Below are 20361 nucleotides of genomic sequence, written 5' to 3'. Positions count from 1 at the left end.
TATTGTTGTTTGATTATAAAAAAGTAAGAAAATCTCAACATAAAATCAATAATCAAATGACCCATGCATTATTAAATCTTGCATAATTAATTCTTATATAATTAATTTTTTTCTTACTAATACGATAATATACTTGTACAACTAATATTTGATTATTAATATTTGCATGTTTCTAATTAACTTTCAAATGTCTCCTTAAACATATAGGATTATTCGGCATCAAGAAAGGTGGAAGATAATTGATTATTCAATAAAATTAGTCAAATTGTATCAGATAGTGAAAAATGACCCGAACATCGTAATAAATGACGATAAATACTCCATCTCAAGACTATTCTCATTTTTAAAACATTGCATACAAATTCGTCACATTAGTATAAACATTTAATAATTTAAAACATTGCCCAAATGCCATGCTTGCTGGTTTATCTCGAATGATCATATCGATGTCTTTTATTACTAGTACTAATACTAACATTATTGAACAATAATACCAATTTAAATCTTGGATTCTTTCTAGATTGAAAAATTAGACATCAAACAAATAATTTCAAAAGATACAACCAAAAAAACTCAAACGTGGGACCAAATGAGTTTCACTTATAACTCCCTAGTTCAGGACATATAATAAATTAAGTTACATTTTTCCTTTATTATATTATTTTGATGGCCTCATGGGGCTACTAATTAATTAATTATGAGCTGTGACTTACAGCAAAAGGCCGTTTGAACTTGAACATACTTATTAATTTGAAATCAGGTCAAGATTAAAATTTTGTTTGAATATTATAATTTGAAACTCTTAAATGGATGTTTTTATTATTATTATTATTATATAAATACGCAAATTTCATAATTTGTGAAAACTATTTTATTTGAAATTGTCAAAATTGGAATTATATTTCGTCATAATTTTTACAAAGAATATTTAGATTTTAAATATATTTTTTCTAAATACGGTTTACAACAACAACAACCCAGTGAAATCCCACATCATGGGGTCTGGGGAGGGTAAAGTGTACGCAGACCTGACTCCTACCAATGTTGGATGGTTGTTTCCGAAAGACCATCGGCTCAATAGAAGCATAGAAAAAGGTCAGACAAGAATATTAGAGTAAATAAGTAGATAATGAAAACGGTTCAAACAATAGTATAATCAAAGCACAAAAAAAACAATAGATATTATTAGATAATAACATAAATACCATAAATACCATAAATAACATAATTTCTAAATACGGTTTATATCTTATAATTTCTAAAAACTAATAATATTATCCAACTTAACTTAGTTACCTCAAATATCGTGGAAATGATGTGAGATTTTGAAAGGTAATTGTATCTTTACACGTGCAGTGCATTGCTTTGCTAATAACATAATTTTCATGTATTTGCTAATATTATTATACATAATATTACTCATACATGAATGGAAAAAGTATATTACATAAAATATTAGTAACATACAGAATTGATACATTCATTATATTAATGCATCCTACTGATCGATCTCCTAAAATTTGTCCCAACTTATTTGCCGCGTGTTACTAGTCGTTCCTCGTGCAGTGGGCGTGGACCAGCATCATTTTTAATAACCATATGGTATTTAAAATTTATTTAACTTTTCAATTTTAATAATTAAATTTAAATTTTTTAATTAAAATAGAGATCTTATTTATCCCACCACATATCATATCTCTCGAAATGTAAGATCATTATCATTTGTGACCATGTAGAGGCCTATTTCGTCAAAAGCGCGCACAAGGAACAGGAGCTTATTTTAATATTTTCATTGCGAAATTCCTATATGTACTATATACGTGTAATTTGTTTTGAAGCTTAATAACAATAATTAAGGATCCGTTTGATTATGAGAATTTTTTATATATTTTTATTTTTTTCACTTTATTTAAAAATCAGTGTCTCTTTATAAAAATTTCAAAATATAACTAAGAAGTTGTATTTGAAAAATACCTAAAACCCAATTTTTACTTTTTTCACTTTCACCTTTTCCAGTTTTATAAATTTTCTTTTTAAATTATATTTTAGTTTCAATCGTATTTCATATTTTAATACAAGGTATATTTAAATTCTAAATATTTAATTCAGGAAATATGAACACAACTATAACTCTATTTTCAATTTTGAAAAAATCAAATAAAGTTTTTCTTTTTAAAAATTTTATGACCAAATGCCCCAGTAGTTTTTCTTTGTTGAATTTACTGGGTTATATCCATCTTTTGAATACTAAACTAGAAGAAAATTTCTATTTTTTTCATTATAATGCAATGATTCTGAACAGTGCACGTCTTCCCAGACACGAAAAGATTGTAACTAGCATAGTTTCTCATAATATATTTAAGTCATGGCTAACCATAAAAAAATAATTATAGCTGATGGACAAAAAAGAGTATTTAATCAAAATTGTCTCATTATGAACAAACTGGCGTTCGTAGATCCACTCGTTTCACATGTTGAATATTATAGTATAGAGAATGGAGTGGACCCATAGTGCATAAACTTACATATGAAAGAGACATATATATTTGTTTATTTCATATCGGATTTTGTAATTTATTTGGCCAAGCTTTTAAGATATCAAATATTTTTTTTTAAGAAAAGTGTTTAGCAAAATTTTAGGAGAAAATTAGTGTCATTGAAGCATATCAAAACTATTTTTTAGAAGCTAAAACATAATTTTTTCAGAGAACATTTTTTCAAAAAAGAACTCTTGAAAAAAATACGATTAAAATCATTTTAAAAAAGATTGGTCAAACACTACTTATTATTCAAAACTATTTTTAAAATTTATTAATCAAACAAAAAACGTTTTTCACCACAATTTTTTTTTAAAGGCACTTTTTCAAATAATCAAATTTAAAAAGTTTGAATAAATTAACTATTTATTCAAATTTGCTATGTAAGGGAGAGGCCCTCAATAATTATTTTATCATTTTCAAAAATTCAAATCTAAAATCTCTCGTTAAAAAATGGAATATCTCGATCATTCCTACCATCAATGTTGATAGTACGAAAGAGACATGCCACATGATTATAATGAGAGTCTACATATGTTAATGCCTGTCCATTACACTATTCTATATTCTAACTTTTGTTTCTCACGTTAATTGATAAACATGTTAATCGATTAAATACGAAAAGAGAGGCAACTCGGACAAGAAAGGAGAAAGTTCAATGAAACATTTTCCCCACACAGTGTGTTTGGTATGGTACAAGATATTTTTTCAAAAAAAAAAATAAAAAAATGTTTGATTGGTCAGTAGAATTTTCTTTTTCAAAAAAAGTATATATTACAGATTAATAATAATTTTAGCAAATCCATAAGCGATTTGATAATTTTTTAGAGTATTAAAGATCTCAATAGTAACGGCTAAATGTTAGTTAGATCAAATAATATGAATTTAAAAGTTTAAATAATTATTTAATTTTTTTCTTAGTAAATAATGAAAGTCATTTCCTAGTTTGATAAGAAAAAATTTCCTTGAAAAATAATTTTCTAATAATCAATTGTTAAAATAGCATCATAGAGAAATAAAGTAAACTTTGGTGACATCTAGAATACATAATATATAAATATATTTTTTAATTTGATCTCAATTGACAATTATGCATTATAACTTTAAATATGCATCGATAAACATTTAAATTTTTAAAAAGTCATAAAAATAGACACATATTCTATATGACATAATATATGTAAGACGCAAATGACCACATAAGACGCTAAGTAAGACGTGTATATATTTATTCAATTATATACAAGATTAAATGCATATTGTATGCACAATCAAATTAAATTAAATGACACATTCATATATTACCTATTTTTTAAAAACATCACATCACATATCCAATAACTACTTCTGAGTGGTTTTGGATTGCAATCACTTATAAGTCATCGAGAAAGTGCAAAAAATCCTAATCCATAATAATTAGTGAATTATTACCTCCAAGAAAGGTAAGAAAACAGGATGTCCATTCAATCAGTTCAAGTACCATTAAAAACCGGGGGAAAATCAACAAGATCGTGCCAAACGCGGCTTTAAGTCATTAAACTGCCAAACTACATACCCCATTTCAACGGGAAGCACGTTCTCTTTCGTCAAACAATGCGGGCTAATAAATAATTAAACAATTATCTCGAAAAAATATATAAAAGATAGGCAAAAAAAGGGACAGTAGATATCGAAAATGTTATTGGTATATGATTAATATAATATTAATGATCATATAAGATGACCTTTTAAGGAAGCAGTCCGATGCTAAGTATACAATTCTTGTAATTAGGCTTTACACAAATAATATCGAAATATAAATCACACCTAATCACTTTGCAATTTTTTTTAATAATGTTTGGTTGAAAACAATGATAAATGTGATGAAAGGGTTAGTGATTTTGGAATTTGATAAAAGTAAAGAAATTGTATGGTAAATTTGTCATTTTAATTATAATGAGGAAAAGAGTGAGGATGGACGAATTTGATGTTGGGAAAAATGGATTAACATAAAAAAATATATATAGTCAAAATAGTAGAAATAAAATGGGAAAATAATGACACCAAGAATTTTACGTGAAAATCCTTTTAAATAAGAAAAAAATCACGGGCGAAGAGGAACAACTGATATTATTATAGTAAGAAATTTTACACTGGGTAGTACCAAGTACAATACTCAAAATGACTATTTCACACTCAAAAGGAATAACACTCTTTTGATCTCCCACTTTACTAAAAATATCGCTCACACTCTATTTTTCTTCACAGACTATTTTCTATGGAATACCTCACAACTCTCTAAATATTTTTCTCTCTGTCTGTGAATTGAATATAAAATGAGGAGCTGAAGAGATCCTTTTATAGAAACTCTTTTCAGCTACCTTGCCCAATTTGTTTGACAAAACAAAGAGTGGGCAGTTGTAGTTTGAAGAAAAGAAGAAAAAAGGGGCAACTCCACTTTGTTGAATAAAATGGAGGCTGCCACTTTGTTGAACAAAATAGGGGTTGAACCCCACAAATCTCCCCCTCCAGTCTCATTCACTAGAAGGAGGTATCTTCATCTTTTTAGAGAGAGCTCATGCCAACAAGTTCTTTGCACAATTCGAACTTGTCCCGTGTTACCACTTTAGTCAGCATGTCTACAGGATTCTCATTTGTAGAGATCTTTTCAACCCGCATAGATTCATCTTCTATCTTTTACCGAATTCAGTGATATCTCACATCTATATGTTTTGTTCTTGTATGGTACATAGAGTTCTTGCTCAAGTCTATTGCAATTTGACTGTCACATCAGACGACATACTCATTTTGATGCAAGCTAAGCTTTTGGAAAAATTGCTTGAACCATATCATCTCCTTGCCAACTTCAGTAGCCGCAATATACTCAGCTTCAGTTGTAGACAGTGCAACACACTTCTGCAACTTTGACTGCCATAATATAGCTCCCCCTGAAAAAGTAAATAAATATCCAGTAGTGGATTTTCTATTATCAAAGTCACCTGCCATATCAGCATCTGTATAGCCCTTCAAGATTGGATTTGATCCTCTAAAACACAAATATTTATCTGAGCTTCCTCTCAGATACTTGAGTATCCATTTTACAACTTCCCAATGTTGTTTTCCTGGATTATCGAGAAACCTGCTGACAACACCAATTGCGCGAGCAATATCAGATCTAGTGCATACCATTGTATATATTAAACTTTCGATGACAGAGAAATATGGAACTTTGGTCATGCTTTCTTTTTCCTCCTGAGTCGTGGGACACAACTTCTTGCTCAACTTCATATGACCAGCAAAAGGTGTGCTAACAGACTTAGCATTCTTCATGTTGAAGCGCTCTAGTACATGTTCAGTGTATTTCTATTATGACAGATAAATCTTCCTTTCATCCTTGAGATGAGTAATTATCATGCCCAAAATTTGCTTGGCATAACCCAAGTCTTTTATAGCAAAAGACTTACACAACTCTTTCTTCAGCTCGTCAATCTTGAAAGTATTTCTGCCCACAATCAACATATCATCCACATATAGCAGGAGGATGATAAAATCATCTTTAGAAAATTTTTGTACAAATACATAATGATCTGAAGAAGTCTTCTTGTAACCTTGCTCCTTGCTCCCCCATAACAGATTCAAACTTTTTGTACCACAATCTAGAAGCTTGCTTTAGCCTATAGAGACTCTTCTTGAATTTGCACACAAAATTTTCTTTATCATTTACCTTGAAGCCCTCAGGTTGTTCCATATAAATCTCCTCTTCTAGGTCAACGTGAAGAAAAACTATCTTCACATCCATCTGTTCAATCTCTAAATTAAGACTAGCAACTAAACGAAGAACTGTACGAAATGAGGATATTTTCACAACAGGAGAAAATATGTCATCAAAGTCATACCCTTTTTTTGACCAAATCCTTTAATAACCAATCTAGCTTTGTATCTAGGCTTCAAGCTGTGTTCTTCAATTTTGACTTTTAAACAACCACTTGTTCTTCAAAGCTCTCATGCCCTTAGGCAATTTCACCAACTTATAAGTGTGGTTCTCATGCAAAAATTTTATCTCATCTTGTATGGCTTCAATCGATTGATCCTTATATTCACCTTTCATGACTTCCTCGAAACACTTTGGTTCACCCCCATCAGTGAGTAGCACATACTCATTAGGTGAATAGCGAAATGAAGGAATACGCTATCTTGTGGACCTTCTAAGAGGAATATTTGATTCATCCACAACTTCATGAGTAGGAGCATTATCAATAACAACATCATTGTTATCATCAATATCAACATATTGATCTGGACTTGATTCTGAGCATCACCATGATCATCAAGCCCACCAACGTCATTCATACTTATATGAGGAACTTGATCAAGATGGACTACTCCATCTGAACTTGAAGATTTTAGCTTCTCCGATTTGTCGATATTTTCAATAGTTTGATTTTTCATGAAGACGACATCGCAACTTCTCACAAGCTTCTTCTCAACTAGATCATATAGCCTATAACAAAATTCATCAAAGCTATATCCAACAAAGATGCACTATTTTGTCTTGGCATCTAACTTTGACCTCTTATATTTCGGCAAATGTACAAAGGCTTTGCAGCCAAATACTTTCAAATGGTCATAGAAAACATCATTTCCATACAAAACTCTATTTAGAACATCTGCAAAGCAACAACATAAGAGAAGTTAATAACATGTGCAACGGTCAATAAGGCCTCATCCTAAAAGGAGTTCGGCAACTTTGCTTCAGAAAACAAACATCTAACTCTTTCCATTAAGGTCTTGTTCATCCTCTCAGCCAACCCATTAAGCTGAAGATTCTTAGGAGGAGTCTTCTGGTGTCTAATACCTTGATGCTTGCAGTATTCGTCAAATGGTCCACAATATTCACCACCATTATCAGTACAAATACATTTCAGTTTCTTTCTAGTTTTTTTTTTCAACTGAAGCCTAAAACTATTTAAAGACACCCAACACTTGGTCTTTAATCTTCAAGATATAGACCCAAAGCTTTCTTGAGTAGTCATCAATGAAAGTGGCAAAATAGAGTGCACCACCTAGAATTTTTTTTTCCATTGAACCGCATAAATCATATTGCACCAACTAAAGCAGATCTGTCTTTCTTGAAGGAAGGTTAGACTTAAAGGAGACCCTGTTTTGTTTTTCCGCCAAGCAGTGCTCACACTTTTCTAATGTAGCACTTTGAAAATCAGACAACAATTTCTTCTTGGTCAAAACATTGAGTCCTTTCTTACTAATGTGGCTAAGCCTCTTGTGCCACAATGTTGATGAGTTATCGCTCTCAACTGCATTCACCATATTGACACAAGTAGAAGTCGTAGTCCAGTATAGACCATGACGTTTGTTATCACTATCCACAACCAAAAAAACCTTAATAAGTTTTTCATTTTCCATCACCATTAGTACTAACATATCCTTCATCATCTAGAACACCAACAAAAATTAGGTGCAGACGTACATCAGGTGCATGTTTTACATTGTTCAAAATTAGTTTAGTTCCAACACTAGTTTCCAAATAAATTATACCAACACCAACCACCCCAGATACAGTCTCATTACCCATACTTAAGGTTTCAAAGTCACCAGGAGTATAGGAAGAGAAAAAATTCCTTCCTTGATATCATATGAGATGCGCCACTAGTGTCCACAACCCAGCTTGACTCATCACAAGCAATATTTATCAGATATGCATCAAGGATTGTAACAAGATCTTCAGTGGAGACGGTGACTAGGCAATTTTTATTGTTATCTTCTTTATTTTCCTTTTTTGTCTTTGTTCTCCCTCTTCAATTTTTGGCAGATCTTTTTTGTGTGCCCTTTCATGCCACAATGATAGCACTCAATATCCCTAAGTCTGCCTCTGGATTTGCTCCAACTTTGTTCTCCATTTTGAGAACCACGATTTTTATTTTTTCCCTAGAGCTAGTTACCAGGACATCCAAAGAAAAAGAAGAGCCTTAAGATTTTTTTCTCATCTCTTCGTTTAAGACACTACTCTTAGCGGAATCCATAGAGATCACACCATCCGGAGCAGAATTTGATAATGAAGTTCTAATTATTTTCCAAGAGTCTGGTAGGAAACCAAGTAGAAGCAAATCTTGAATTTCTTCGTCAAATTTAATGCCCATAGCAGACAACTGGTTCATGATTCCTTGAAAATTATTTAGATGATCTGTCATCGGAGAACCATCATGATATTTTAAACTCAATATTTGCTTTATTAAGAATATTTTATTATTCTTAGTCTTTTGAGCATACAAGCTTTCAAGATTCTCCCATAGGGTACGAGCATGTGTCTCCCAAAAAATATGATTCAACACTTTATCGTCAATCCATTACATAATAAATTCACACACCTGTCTATAAAACAAATTCGACTCTTCATCTGCTTTATTATCAGGCTTTACAGTGGTAAAGTCTGGTCGATAAAATTTTTTTGATATAAAACAAATTTTTCATTTTTTCCTTTGAAATGACATAATTAATACCATTCAAAGTGACCATTTGACTAGTGTTGGCTTCTATCGTTTTTCCCCTAAAAAATATTAAATCAAAGTAATTTTTTTCTGATGTGAAAGTTCAGACTATGATGCAACCACAAAACATACTCAGATAAAATATTGTTCTGATACCAATTTGTTGAGAAAAATGGACTAACACAAAAAAATATATATAGTCAAAATAGTAAAAATAAAATGGAAAAATAATGACACCAAGAATTTACGTGAAAATCCTTTTAAATAAGAGAAAAACCACGAGTCAAGGGGAACAACTGATATTACTATAATAAGAAATTTTACACTGGGTAGTACTAAGTACAATACTCAAAATGACTATTTCACATTCAAAAGGAATATCTCTCTTTTAATTTCTATCTTACTAAAAATATCGCTCACACTCTATTTTTCTTCACAAACTATTTTTTTATAGTCTGTGTAATACTTCACAACTCTCTAAATATTTTTCTCTTTGTCTGTGAATTGAATATAAAATGAGAAGCTGAAGAGCACCTTTTAGCTACCTCGCCCACTTTGTTTGACAAAACAAAGAGTGGGCAGATGTAGTTTGAAGAAAAGAAGAAAAAAGGGGCAGCTCTACTTTGTTGAATAAAATGGAGACTGCCATTTTGTTGAACAAAATAGAGGCTGAACCCTATATTTGAGTCGTTATATATAAAAATTTTATATGAAATAATAGAATAATATTAAGGATATTATTTTATTATTTTATCTCATACTCATAATTTTAGAGTCACATATATGGACCATTACTATAATGAATTGTTTAGTTTGAAGACAAGTTATAATAAAATTAATTATCTAAAAATTATTTGTTAATGAATATTTAATTTATTGTATTATAAATAATATACATTGCATAATTTTTAAAAATAAATTATTTATTTATAAAAATATCAATCATAAATAATATGAAAGGTGTTTTACAAAAAAGTTTGAAAAGATATTTTTATTATTTTATCTGCAGATAAATTATTCCTTGATAAATATTTCATCCAGAGGTAAGAAACAATTACTACATTATCATTCGCGAAATAAGTTGTACCAAATATTGCAACCAAGTACTAAAAATTAACAGCAGGAAGATTCCATTATTGATTATCATTTGGGCGTTTGGTTCTTCGTATTGATTTTGCTAAAGTTTGATTTAATTTTTTGATATTCAATTTTAAAAAAATATGCATTATATTTCGAATCAAACTAGATCGATTTGGTTCAGTTTTTTAATTTTGATTTGATTTATTTTGATATTTTTAAAATGATTTTTCAGTACAAATAGAAAATAAAAATAATTTTTCACAATAAATCACATTCTGTCTTTTTAAGTTATAAGTTATATTAGTTGTTGTTCACAATTCAAAGCCACTACTAATAAGTAAAATATCAATTAGCTGTTCACAGTTTAAAGTAACAACCAACACAAAGTAATAACATAATGAAATTGGGTCAAAATATATAAATAAAATTTTAAATATTATTTTATATTTAATATTTGATTTTTTTTGATATTTATGCCCAAATCTAATTACCAAACGTATCCTAACGGACGATAGTATCCTAACGGACGATAATATTACACCATTATACATAGGTATTGTCGTTTCCACAAATTCATCTTCTTCAATCTTCATGTATTGCCATTTTGCAAACGCTCTCCTCTACCAAAAACTCTCACGCCATTCCCTCTCCTCCTTTCGCTTTCTGGATTTGTTTTCTTTATACATCAACAAGTATTTGTGTGTGATTGGATTGTGGATCGGTGATTGATCGGAACAGTGTTTGAATTTGTTGAGAAGAATGGGGACATTGAGGGCGATTCTGAAGAATCCAGATGATTTGTATCCATTGATAAAGCTGAAACTAGCATCTAGACATGCGGAAAAGCAGATCCCGCCGGAGCCACATTGGGGCTTCTGTTACTTAATGCTTCAAAAGGTCTCTCGTAGTTTTGCTCTCGTTATTCAACAGCTTCCTGTTGAGCTTCGTGATGCTGTAAGTTCCTTTCTTTTGTTTTTTCTCCTCAGAAAAATGTATATCTCTGGCATTTCTGCTTTAGCGCTTGCGATTTCTTCAATTTCTGTTTGGTCTTCAGTCTGTCTGTCTTTTTAATGCATTCTAAAGCATGTGGTTGACCTCTATGCGGTGTCTCTGTGTGTATGCGTATAATTGCTTCGTAGAAATTTGGATTTCTGCTTAATTAGGAAGAATTTATATTCTGCTTCTGTGAATTGATCGGAATTGCTTTAAACTTTTGTTATTCTGTTGATTTGTGTTAATTTGCTGGGTAAGTGTGTTACTGTTACCATTATTTTGAAGGTTGATTTGTTTTATAAACTTCCATTGAACTTTGCAGGTATGCATATTCTATTTGGTCCTTCGAGCACTTGACACTGTTGGTAAGCTCGATTACTGTCATCTAAAATTTATTTGTACTTTAGGAATTATAAGGAGATATGAAACTCAGAAAGCAGGCGACTAGTATTAGTTCTTCATTTGTGTGCAAAATTTGGTGTGATTATTTTAGTAATTTGGTCTTTTGACTTTGAAAGAGTAGGTTGACATGTTGATTCAATTCGTCATGCATATCTTCTATTGCTTCTTGCTAGGAACGAAAGATGATGAGAGAGGGAATGATAACTTATTGAAAACTTCAACTGTATATTAATTTTAAAAGAGGGAAAAAGAAAGCAAGTTGTTCTCAGCTTCCTGCTGAACTCTTCTTGGTTATAAACAAGATTTGACTAACTTTTATTGCTTAGATACTAGTATGAATTATGAAGGGGAGCCTTGGAGTAACTGGTAAAGTTGCCGTCACATGGAGGTCACGGGTTCAAGCCTTGGAAACAGCCTTCGGCAGAAATGCAAGTTAAGGCTGCGTACAATAGACCCTTGTGGTCGGGCCCTTCCACGAACCCTGCGCATAGTGGGAGCTTTAGTGCACCGGGCTGCCCTTTATACTAGTATGAATTATCATATGCTACTTACTATTTCATTTTATTCTAGACATTCATTAGGTAGTTTTTAGGTTGTAATCTTAGTTGATTCAAGGGTTGATGCAGTCTTATTTTTGAGTAACACATATTTTGCCTATTTTTCATATTTGAATGTTCTTATTCTGGACAGAGGATGATACCAGCATCCCCACCGATGTTAAAGTACCTATTCTGATCTCTTTTCATCAGCATGTTTATGATCGCGAATGGCACTTTGCATGTAAGTCTCTGAATGCAACTTGTTGATCTCCCTAAATTCTCAATATCGCTTCTCTCTTGTTATGAGTGCTTTTACAATTGAAGAATCTCAAGTTGGAAAGACTTCAACTACTTTTTGGAGGTTACTATGGAACTTTTTTTGAATAAAAGTCAGATGGAAACCAATGCAAAATATTTCACTGTCCACCCAAAAATGTTTTTCTTTTGGCTCTGGAGTCAAACTACTAGAGGCTGCACATATGCAGTAAGTTACCAATGATCCAAGAAAATTAGAGTTTTGCCAGTATAAACTCTTGCCTTTTACTGTTATTGTAATCAATGTGAAAGAGGTTAAGCTAATTTGTTAAGGTTATAGTGAACACATGTCAATATTACTTCCAGCCACGGTGTTTAGTCTCTTCATGTACTATTCCCAAACACTCCTTCAATCATCTACTGACAAATACATCCCATTGTATCTTGAAGAACACATAAATTAATGCCCACACCTGTGACGCATGTTAACAATGAAGTAGCAGTGTAGCATGTGGTTCACGTCCTCCCCTGTTTTCTTGCTCATACTGCACCAGCCACCAGCTGTCCATAATGCACTTCCCTCTTCTGAATTTGTTGTCTGTCAAATTTGAGCCCCACGCCTCACACTTTGCAAAAGGCCATAGGTTCCTCTTGAATTTCCTAATTACTACCACATTAGAGACACTATTGACATCAGTCATTCAACACCAAACAATTCATAATCCTTGAAATCCTATTATGTCTGATCTCATCTAAAAGCTTAACGGTTAAAGAGAGCACACTTTTAGTTACTTAATTATATATGTCACAACACAACCTCCCACGTATGGGCCTGATTCTTTTTCATGGGCCAAACATGTGAAAACATAATTAGCCTTTTTTTTAGTTGGCGGTGAGATTTGAAATAGAGCCTCTGCCTTCTCTAATATCATGTTGAAGTGTATTATCTAAAAGCTTAAATTGTGTCTCAACAAAGATTACTTAATTATATTATGTCTCAACAACCTCATTGAAAAAAAATTAACCATACTTTAGGGAAGGAAAAACTATCATTACTAGCTCATCATCTGTATGCTGAAGGCAGGTCGTTGTGATGTGTATTGCTAGTTATACACCTGCTGGCTCATGTATAAACATGGAGGAGTTAGCCCATCCGAAGGCTGGTCAGCACATAGACATTGACCTGAATAATATAATATGTACAGTTCTAGGACATTCTAGTTGGTCCTCTAATCTAACTTTTCACTTGCTCTGGGTATATAACTTATGTTGATTTTAGTTCTTTCGATATATAAATTGTTGGATGATGATAGGAAAAATGAACTTCAAAATCTATGTTTTAACCCTGGAATGATCTCATTACTAATGGTTTGTAATTGGCTCTATTGTTAATTTTCTACTGAAAATGTCTTGACATGTTGGCCCAAGGTGGTGAACCTGATTCAAAGGTAGGATGCTAAGGGGAAGGGAGCAAGCCAGAAATCTTCTGAAATTCGTTATACTTGTTCATACTTCAGTTCCTTACCCTAAATAGAAGCTTTTAATTATCTTTTCTTATTCTCTTTCATTGTTTATACTGTAGTTTCTATTTCTTACCCTAATCTTTTGAAATGCACATTGCGCTCCATACAAAGAGATTCGTCTAGGGTGGACCATGTTCATATTTTCTGGAATTAATTTGAAGCATTATAGACTGATTTCCTAAACCCAATTTTAACATGTTAGGTGGTACAAAGGAGTACAAGGTTCTCATGGACCAGTTCCATCACGTTTCGACTGCTTTTCTGGAACTTGGTAAACTGTGAGTTCTTACCCAGCTTTTGTTCTTTTGTGATACTAAGATTTTGCTCATTTGAGAGGTTACAATCAGCATATTTTGTGGAGACCTTGTACAAAATAATAGTTTTTTTCCCGAAGAAATCCATGTGGGGCCAACCCTTAGGACCAACAACAACATTCAAAATTCAGTATAATGGGCCCGCCCTTCTGACCTTAAATTTTGGTATAAAATATAGTTATCATGTAATATCTGAAATTGTTCCCCCTTTATACTTGGAAACTTGTAAAGAGTTTCATGGAATAGCGAGTGTGAAGCTTTCTATCAATCATTTTAGGATATCATTTTGCATGAAACAGATACCTATTGATCACTGAACTGTGTTCTTGTTTTCAGAACTAGAGGCTTTGTTGGGTTTTATTTTCTCATTCAAATAATTGCTTTGTGCGAATGGCCTGTTTGTGATGATTATTCCCTGGCAATCCATGTCAATTACTGATAAGTGTTACATCAATATGAGTCAATATTCAGACACAAAATGAATATAATGTAGCAGTATGTCCTCCAGAATTTGAACTCTTTTGCAAGGAGGGAGAAATCCAAACTCAACTCTAGATCCACATGCTAATGTGAATCAGAAATATTACCTATGAGCGGTGCAGTTTCCTCCGTCCTCCTCAACCCTAAAATCGGGGGAAATTGTAACTTATGAAACCAAAAAATGTGAACTCAGATTGTAGTCTGAATTTCAAAACATATAGATTTTGCGGGATTACATTGGGTTTGATATCCCCATACCCCACTCGTGGGATTACACTGGGTATGTTGTTGTATAAAATCTGTGTTCCTTTTGTATGAGTAGTAGGTTATAATGAAGATTATGTTCTTATACCTGTGCAGTTATCAGCAGGCAATTGAGGATATTACCATGAGGATGGGTGCAGGAATGGCAAAATTTATATGCAAGGAGGTATGCAAGATGTACCCTAAAGAACAAGATCAAATTTTCTGATACTCACAAAATGCAATTTATACTTGTTTGCTTTTTTTGTTTGTATAAATTGATTAGAATTTCAAGTTCTCCTTTTCATGAAACTCCTCGTCTTCAAGCCATTGAATTATTCCACCTCCTCTAAAGTATAAACCATGGTCTCAGCTTCAGTACATTTTGATTGACGTGGTCATTACTAGTAGTTTATGCTATTTGAGATTAGGAGTCTTTTTCACCCATATATTTCTTGAACATTTCATTGGAAGATTGTTGGTCTATGATGTTAAGCATTGTTAGCCTGTACGAGTACTGTCATATTTGTCGAATTATTGTCTCAGTCTTGCCTTGCGAAGGTTGTTGTGTAGCACTAGTCATATCCTTGTAGTTCTAGCCATATGTTGTTTGTTGTGTTTTGATTATCACACTATTTTTGCTTGCTGCTGTTATTGTTTCTTTCTTGTAGACTTTACACTCCTTTCTTATATACTGCTATGATCTCTTCATTGTTTTCTTCTCCTTGTACTTGGGTTTGATGCACTTAAGCCGAGGGTCTTTCGGAAACAACCTCTCTACCTTCACGAGGTAGTGGTAAGGTTTGCGTACACTCTACCCTCCCCATACCCCACTTAGTGGGATTTCAGTGGGTATGTTGTTGTTGTTGTAGTCTTTGTTTGTTAAGCAACACATGGCTGTTGGCACTAGAAAACAGGTACATGTAATTTGGTTGACAAGCGCTAGATCTTGTTAGGTTTTGAGAGGTAATTTAAACCTTTAAGCGTGCCTAATGTGTAGCTACTTTACTGAGTTAATAATTTTTGCTCCAAGCTTCATTTCTAAAACGCTCTTCAATCCCCGTGTATTTTAACTTCAACAAATCTCTTCCTGCAGGTGGAAACAATCGATGATTATGATGAATATTGTCACTATGTAGCTGGACTTGTTGGGCTAGGATTATCAAAACTGTTCCATGCCTCTGGGAAAGAAGATCTGGCTTCAGATTCTCTCTCCAACTCCATGGGTTTATTTCTTCAGGTTTGGACCTTAACATGTGTGGCAGGCACAACTGTCCATTGTTGAGATTCTTCTTTGTTGAGGGCACTGATACTAAGATATTTGTTATATATTGCAGAAAACAAACATTATCAGAGATTATTTGGAAGACATAAATGAAGTACCCAAGTGTCGTATGTTCTGGCCCCGTGAGATTTGGAGTAAATATGTTAACAAGCTTGAGGTTTGAGTTCCTCACCTCCTTGGTCTTGTATGAATTTCTCATTTTGTTTTTTCCCTGACATCAAAGTTATCGAATTAACTTGAGTATATGTAGCAAGTGCTATTGTTTGGTCAAAGTTCAAAGATGGGTTTCATTCATAATTTAATTGACATCTCTGTTTATTTCCCACAGGACTTAAAGTACGAGGAGAACTCGGTCAAGGCAGTGCAATGTCTCAATGACATGGTCACCAATGCTTTGTCACATGTAGAAGATTGTTTGACTTACATGTTCAATTTGCGTGATCCTGCCATCTTTCGATTCTGTGCTATTCCACAGGTATATCCTCTTGGTTATTTTTTAGGCTCTCTACTTTCAATTTGTGTATCACGCTAAAACTTCCTACATGAAGACATTTCTTCCATCACAGTTGATAATTCCTTTTCTAACTATTTGGACTCCCAGTTCTTGTTCTTCCCATTTATTCTATTTTTGAAGAAGTGTTTGTTATGATGGAACTTTATGTTCTGTGTTTGGGGAAGTGCTGATTCAACAGAGTTTGCTTCAGCAAACTTTGTCCTTGTGTATTGTCTTGTTGCCATGATTGATATTCATGGTTGGTTAATTGGCCATAGAGTTAAGTGTGGTGAATGAATAGATAGTTTACAATTCCCTTTGATGATCGAAGAAGAAAAATAGATTGTGCACATTTCTTTAAACATGGTCTTGTAGGCTGGGAAAGAAGAAATTTCTTGTTCAGTTATATACCTTTTACAGCATCCAGAAACATTGTTTTTGCACTAGTAATTTGCTAAGCATCCTTCTATACCACACTTTTGCCTTATTGTATTGTCTAATGGTATCAGGTCATGGCAATTGGGACATTGGCAATATGCTACGACAACATTGAACTCTTCAGAGGAGTGGTAAAAATGAGGCGTGGTAAGAACTATGATTCTCAACATGCATGTTTTGTGACTTCATACACAAATGAGATCTGACCCCTTGAAGTTCGGCCAATTTGTTTTTGCATCCTATCCTTCTGTCAATAGCAATATTGTTATACGCAAAATGACTTTCTTCCACTAGATATTCATCATGTGATGGAGGAGTTTTAATCTTAAACACTGTCTATTGTATATTCATTGATTATATAGGATCTAACTTTCTTGTCTTTCGGTCATTTCTTTCAGAACTCCTTCCACAGCTCCCTAAATCTATGTATTATTTATGCATCAATATGTTCTATTACATTTGCAGATTGAACTTATTTAGAATAGATTTTGTGTTTTCTGAATATTATGTGGCTTCAGTTTTTAATATATCTATGCTTCTTCGGCTTCTTAATATATCCATCATACTCGTCATAATTAATAACTTTTGGTTTCTTCTTTCTAGGTCTGACTGCTAAGGTCATTGACCAGACCAGGACTATGGCAGATGTATATGGTGCTTTTTTTGACTTTTCTTGTATGCTGAAATCCAAGGTGTGGAACTTATTTATTTCTGATCATGCCTTATTACCCAGTTATAATTGCTGATGTTGAATTTGCTGGGTCATATTAAGGATTACGCCTTCCTTTTTGTTTAATGCTAACAATCCGTGTCTTGTCTTGGAAGAAGTATATGTGCAGTGCGCCTTTATGGCTCTTAGTGTCTATCTGGACCCTTGCATCATGCTACGAGAAATCTTGTGCATACAAATTGTGATGGGGTTGTTTATGAACCATGTTCCTACTACACATGCCTGTCACTCTGTAGATTGAGTTTTCTTCCAGAAATACTTCATTACTTTTTGCAAACTAGTTGCCCCAGGAGTCTCTCTCTCTCCCTGCCCCCCCTCTCTCTCATATGTACAATGGTACACTACAATAATAGAACAAATTAATACACTTCCAAACGTAACATGTGCCTATTGTAATACTGATATTTCTTAGCCATTGAGCTGATACATCTATCTACTACTTGAACTGGTGGTACAAAATTTGGTGAAGCTTTTGCGCAATGGCCAAGAGTAATGGGTTTTAACTCTGTCTGCTATCTGTGTTCCTTTTTTTTATGTCAAAGTTTACTTTTTTGATGAAAAGTCATGCCACTAAAGCTGCCTTGCTATTATTTTAGGTTAATAATAATGATCCAAATGCAACAAAAACTTTGAAGAGGCTTGAAGCCATCCTGAAAACTTGCAGAGACTCAGGAACCTTGAACAAAAGGTTTGTACATATGCTAGATGCTCTCATCTTCACAATTCTGTGAATATCAACTAATATCTGTACCTATCAACAGGAAATCTTACGTAATCAGGAGCGAGCCTAATTACAGTCCAGTCCTGGTAAGTGTTTAATGCTCTGGTTGTTTATTATCGCTTTTGATATAATATGCCTTTCTGCATTAGATATTTTCTTATTCTCTCAAATTTACTGCAGATTGTTGTCATCTTCATCATACTGGCTATTATTCTTGCACGCCTATCTGGAAACCGATCTTAGACCATTTGTAAGTATCTAATAATGATATTTGAGTAGCATGCCAATTATCTGGATGCACGTACGCTTTTGGCTTAAATGTCTAATGATAAGCATTATAGGACCATCTTTTCTTCTTTTTTTTTCTTTTTCCTTCTAGCCTTTAAACAATAAGCACGGCAATTTTCCAAATTAGGATTTGTATGCTCTCTTTTCTTTTCTGTCTATCGCCTGCTATTTCAGATTGAATTGGTTTTTCAAATAAACACACTTTTCCTCCTAACTTAACCCTTTTTTTAAATTCTAAAAACACCACTTTAGTCCTTACCTTGAACGTAATTGACAAGTAATTTCGATTATGTCATTCTTCTGCCATCACAGATTTCCAATTCTAAATGAAAAAGTACAAATCATTGAAAATGTGTATCGATTTAAGGATAACTATGTTAAGGGTCAACAAAGAGTCGTGGAAATTGTATCCCTTTCAATCTTATGCTGGAGATTAACCCGGATTTATTTGTCCTGATTAGCAGATTGGTCTTCATGAAAGAAGTCTGGTCAGGGAAGAAAGCACAAACTCTTGTCCAATTATGTAATGTTTGTATTATTATGTTCATTTAGTGATGGTCACCCAACAAGATAGTTACGAAGCCTATTTCTGGCAGTTAAGTTGGGTATGTATTTGTTTGCAAGCTAGGAAAGCAAATTCCAAGTGTTGTAGATTCGTTTTACCGTAATGCACATTTCGTTTTAATAGTCTGTTCAATTTTGTGGTAAATTGACGTATTTACAATAAGCCGTTGTATTTGGACTTCCATATTTTCAAAGGTTTTCCCAGAACTGGAAGCAAATTGCTGTGATTGTTAAAGTGAAAATGAAGACTGACGACCTTTTTGCGCATTTATTTGAAGGGTGACTAGTCTCTAAGTGGGTGCAATTTTCGTTGAGAGACCATAAGCTCCACAAAATTTTAGTACGTGCATAGGAAAGCACTTTTACTTGAGGCGTAATTTAAATATGAAGAAAACAATTCAGATTTGGATTACCTGCGGAGCTTTCATGGAACGTTGACGTTATCCTTATCTTCATCTGCACATCATAATTTTCTGGTTCTATGTCAAAGGGTGTGGCCTAATGGTTAATAAAGTGGAAAGATGACTATAAGGTCTCAAGTTTGAATCTCTGTGGAGGCATAAACACTATGTGATTACTTCCTATCTACCTCCTAAACCTCGGTGAGTAGAGTTACCCATGTTGGTGGAAAGTAGCTAGTACTGGTGGAATATTGAAGTGTGCACAAGCTGACCTGATGTCAATGTTATAAGAAAATTTCTAGTCCTGCTTGGAATTGAATTGAAGTCTTGATTTCACTGATGTTTAGTCAACTAATAGTTATTATCTCAGAAAATCACTTTTCATCTTGATTCCAAATTTCTTTGACAAAGAAACAACATTTTGAAATAATAACTATTAGTTCAATGACTCGCGAATTGAATATGCTAGGACCTAATCAAACTCACCAAATACGCCAGCGTAGGATTTCCCTGTTCTTTACAGCCTTTTCCCATCCATCATTCCTCTTTACAGCCTTTTCCGAGTGAGAGTTGTTGATTGTGGAGCCATCACA

At 33.1% G+C, this 20361-nt stretch overlaps 1 protein-coding gene across 2 annotated transcripts; it reads left to right on the top strand.

The window, feature by feature from the left end:
* The first annotated feature begins 10619 nt into the window (after positions 1-10619).
* Positions 10620-19500, top strand: LOC129885406 (squalene synthase). Of its 2 annotated transcripts, none has more exons than XM_055959668.1 (14): positions 10620-11053; positions 11415-11457; positions 12185-12274; positions 14014-14089; positions 14966-15035; positions 15945-16088; positions 16186-16290; positions 16462-16608; positions 17136-17211; positions 17668-17756; positions 18391-18482; positions 18556-18601; positions 18696-18765; positions 19268-19500. In XM_055959668.1, the coding sequence occupies exons 1-13, from the start codon at positions 10859-10861 to the stop codon at positions 18756-18758; spliced, it is 1236 nt and encodes a 411-aa protein (XP_055815643.1). In that variant the 5' UTR covers positions 10620-10858; the 3' UTR covers positions 18759-18765; positions 19268-19500. The 2 variants fall into 2 exon arrangements, with proteins under 2 accessions (XP_055815643.1, XP_055815644.1); XM_055959669.1 differs by having other exon boundaries at positions 19265-19500.
* Positions 19501-20361: the final 861 nt, after the last annotated feature.

The sequence above is a fragment of the Solanum dulcamara genome, chromosome 4 (genome assembly GCF_947179165.1).
Source record: "Solanum dulcamara chromosome 4, daSolDulc1.2, whole genome shotgun sequence".
NCBI classification, from domain to species: Eukaryota; Viridiplantae; Streptophyta; class Magnoliopsida; order Solanales; family Solanaceae; genus Solanum; species Solanum dulcamara.
The sequence above is the reverse complement of the archived record's forward strand: the minus strand, read 5'-3'. Positions and strand labels throughout refer to the sequence as shown.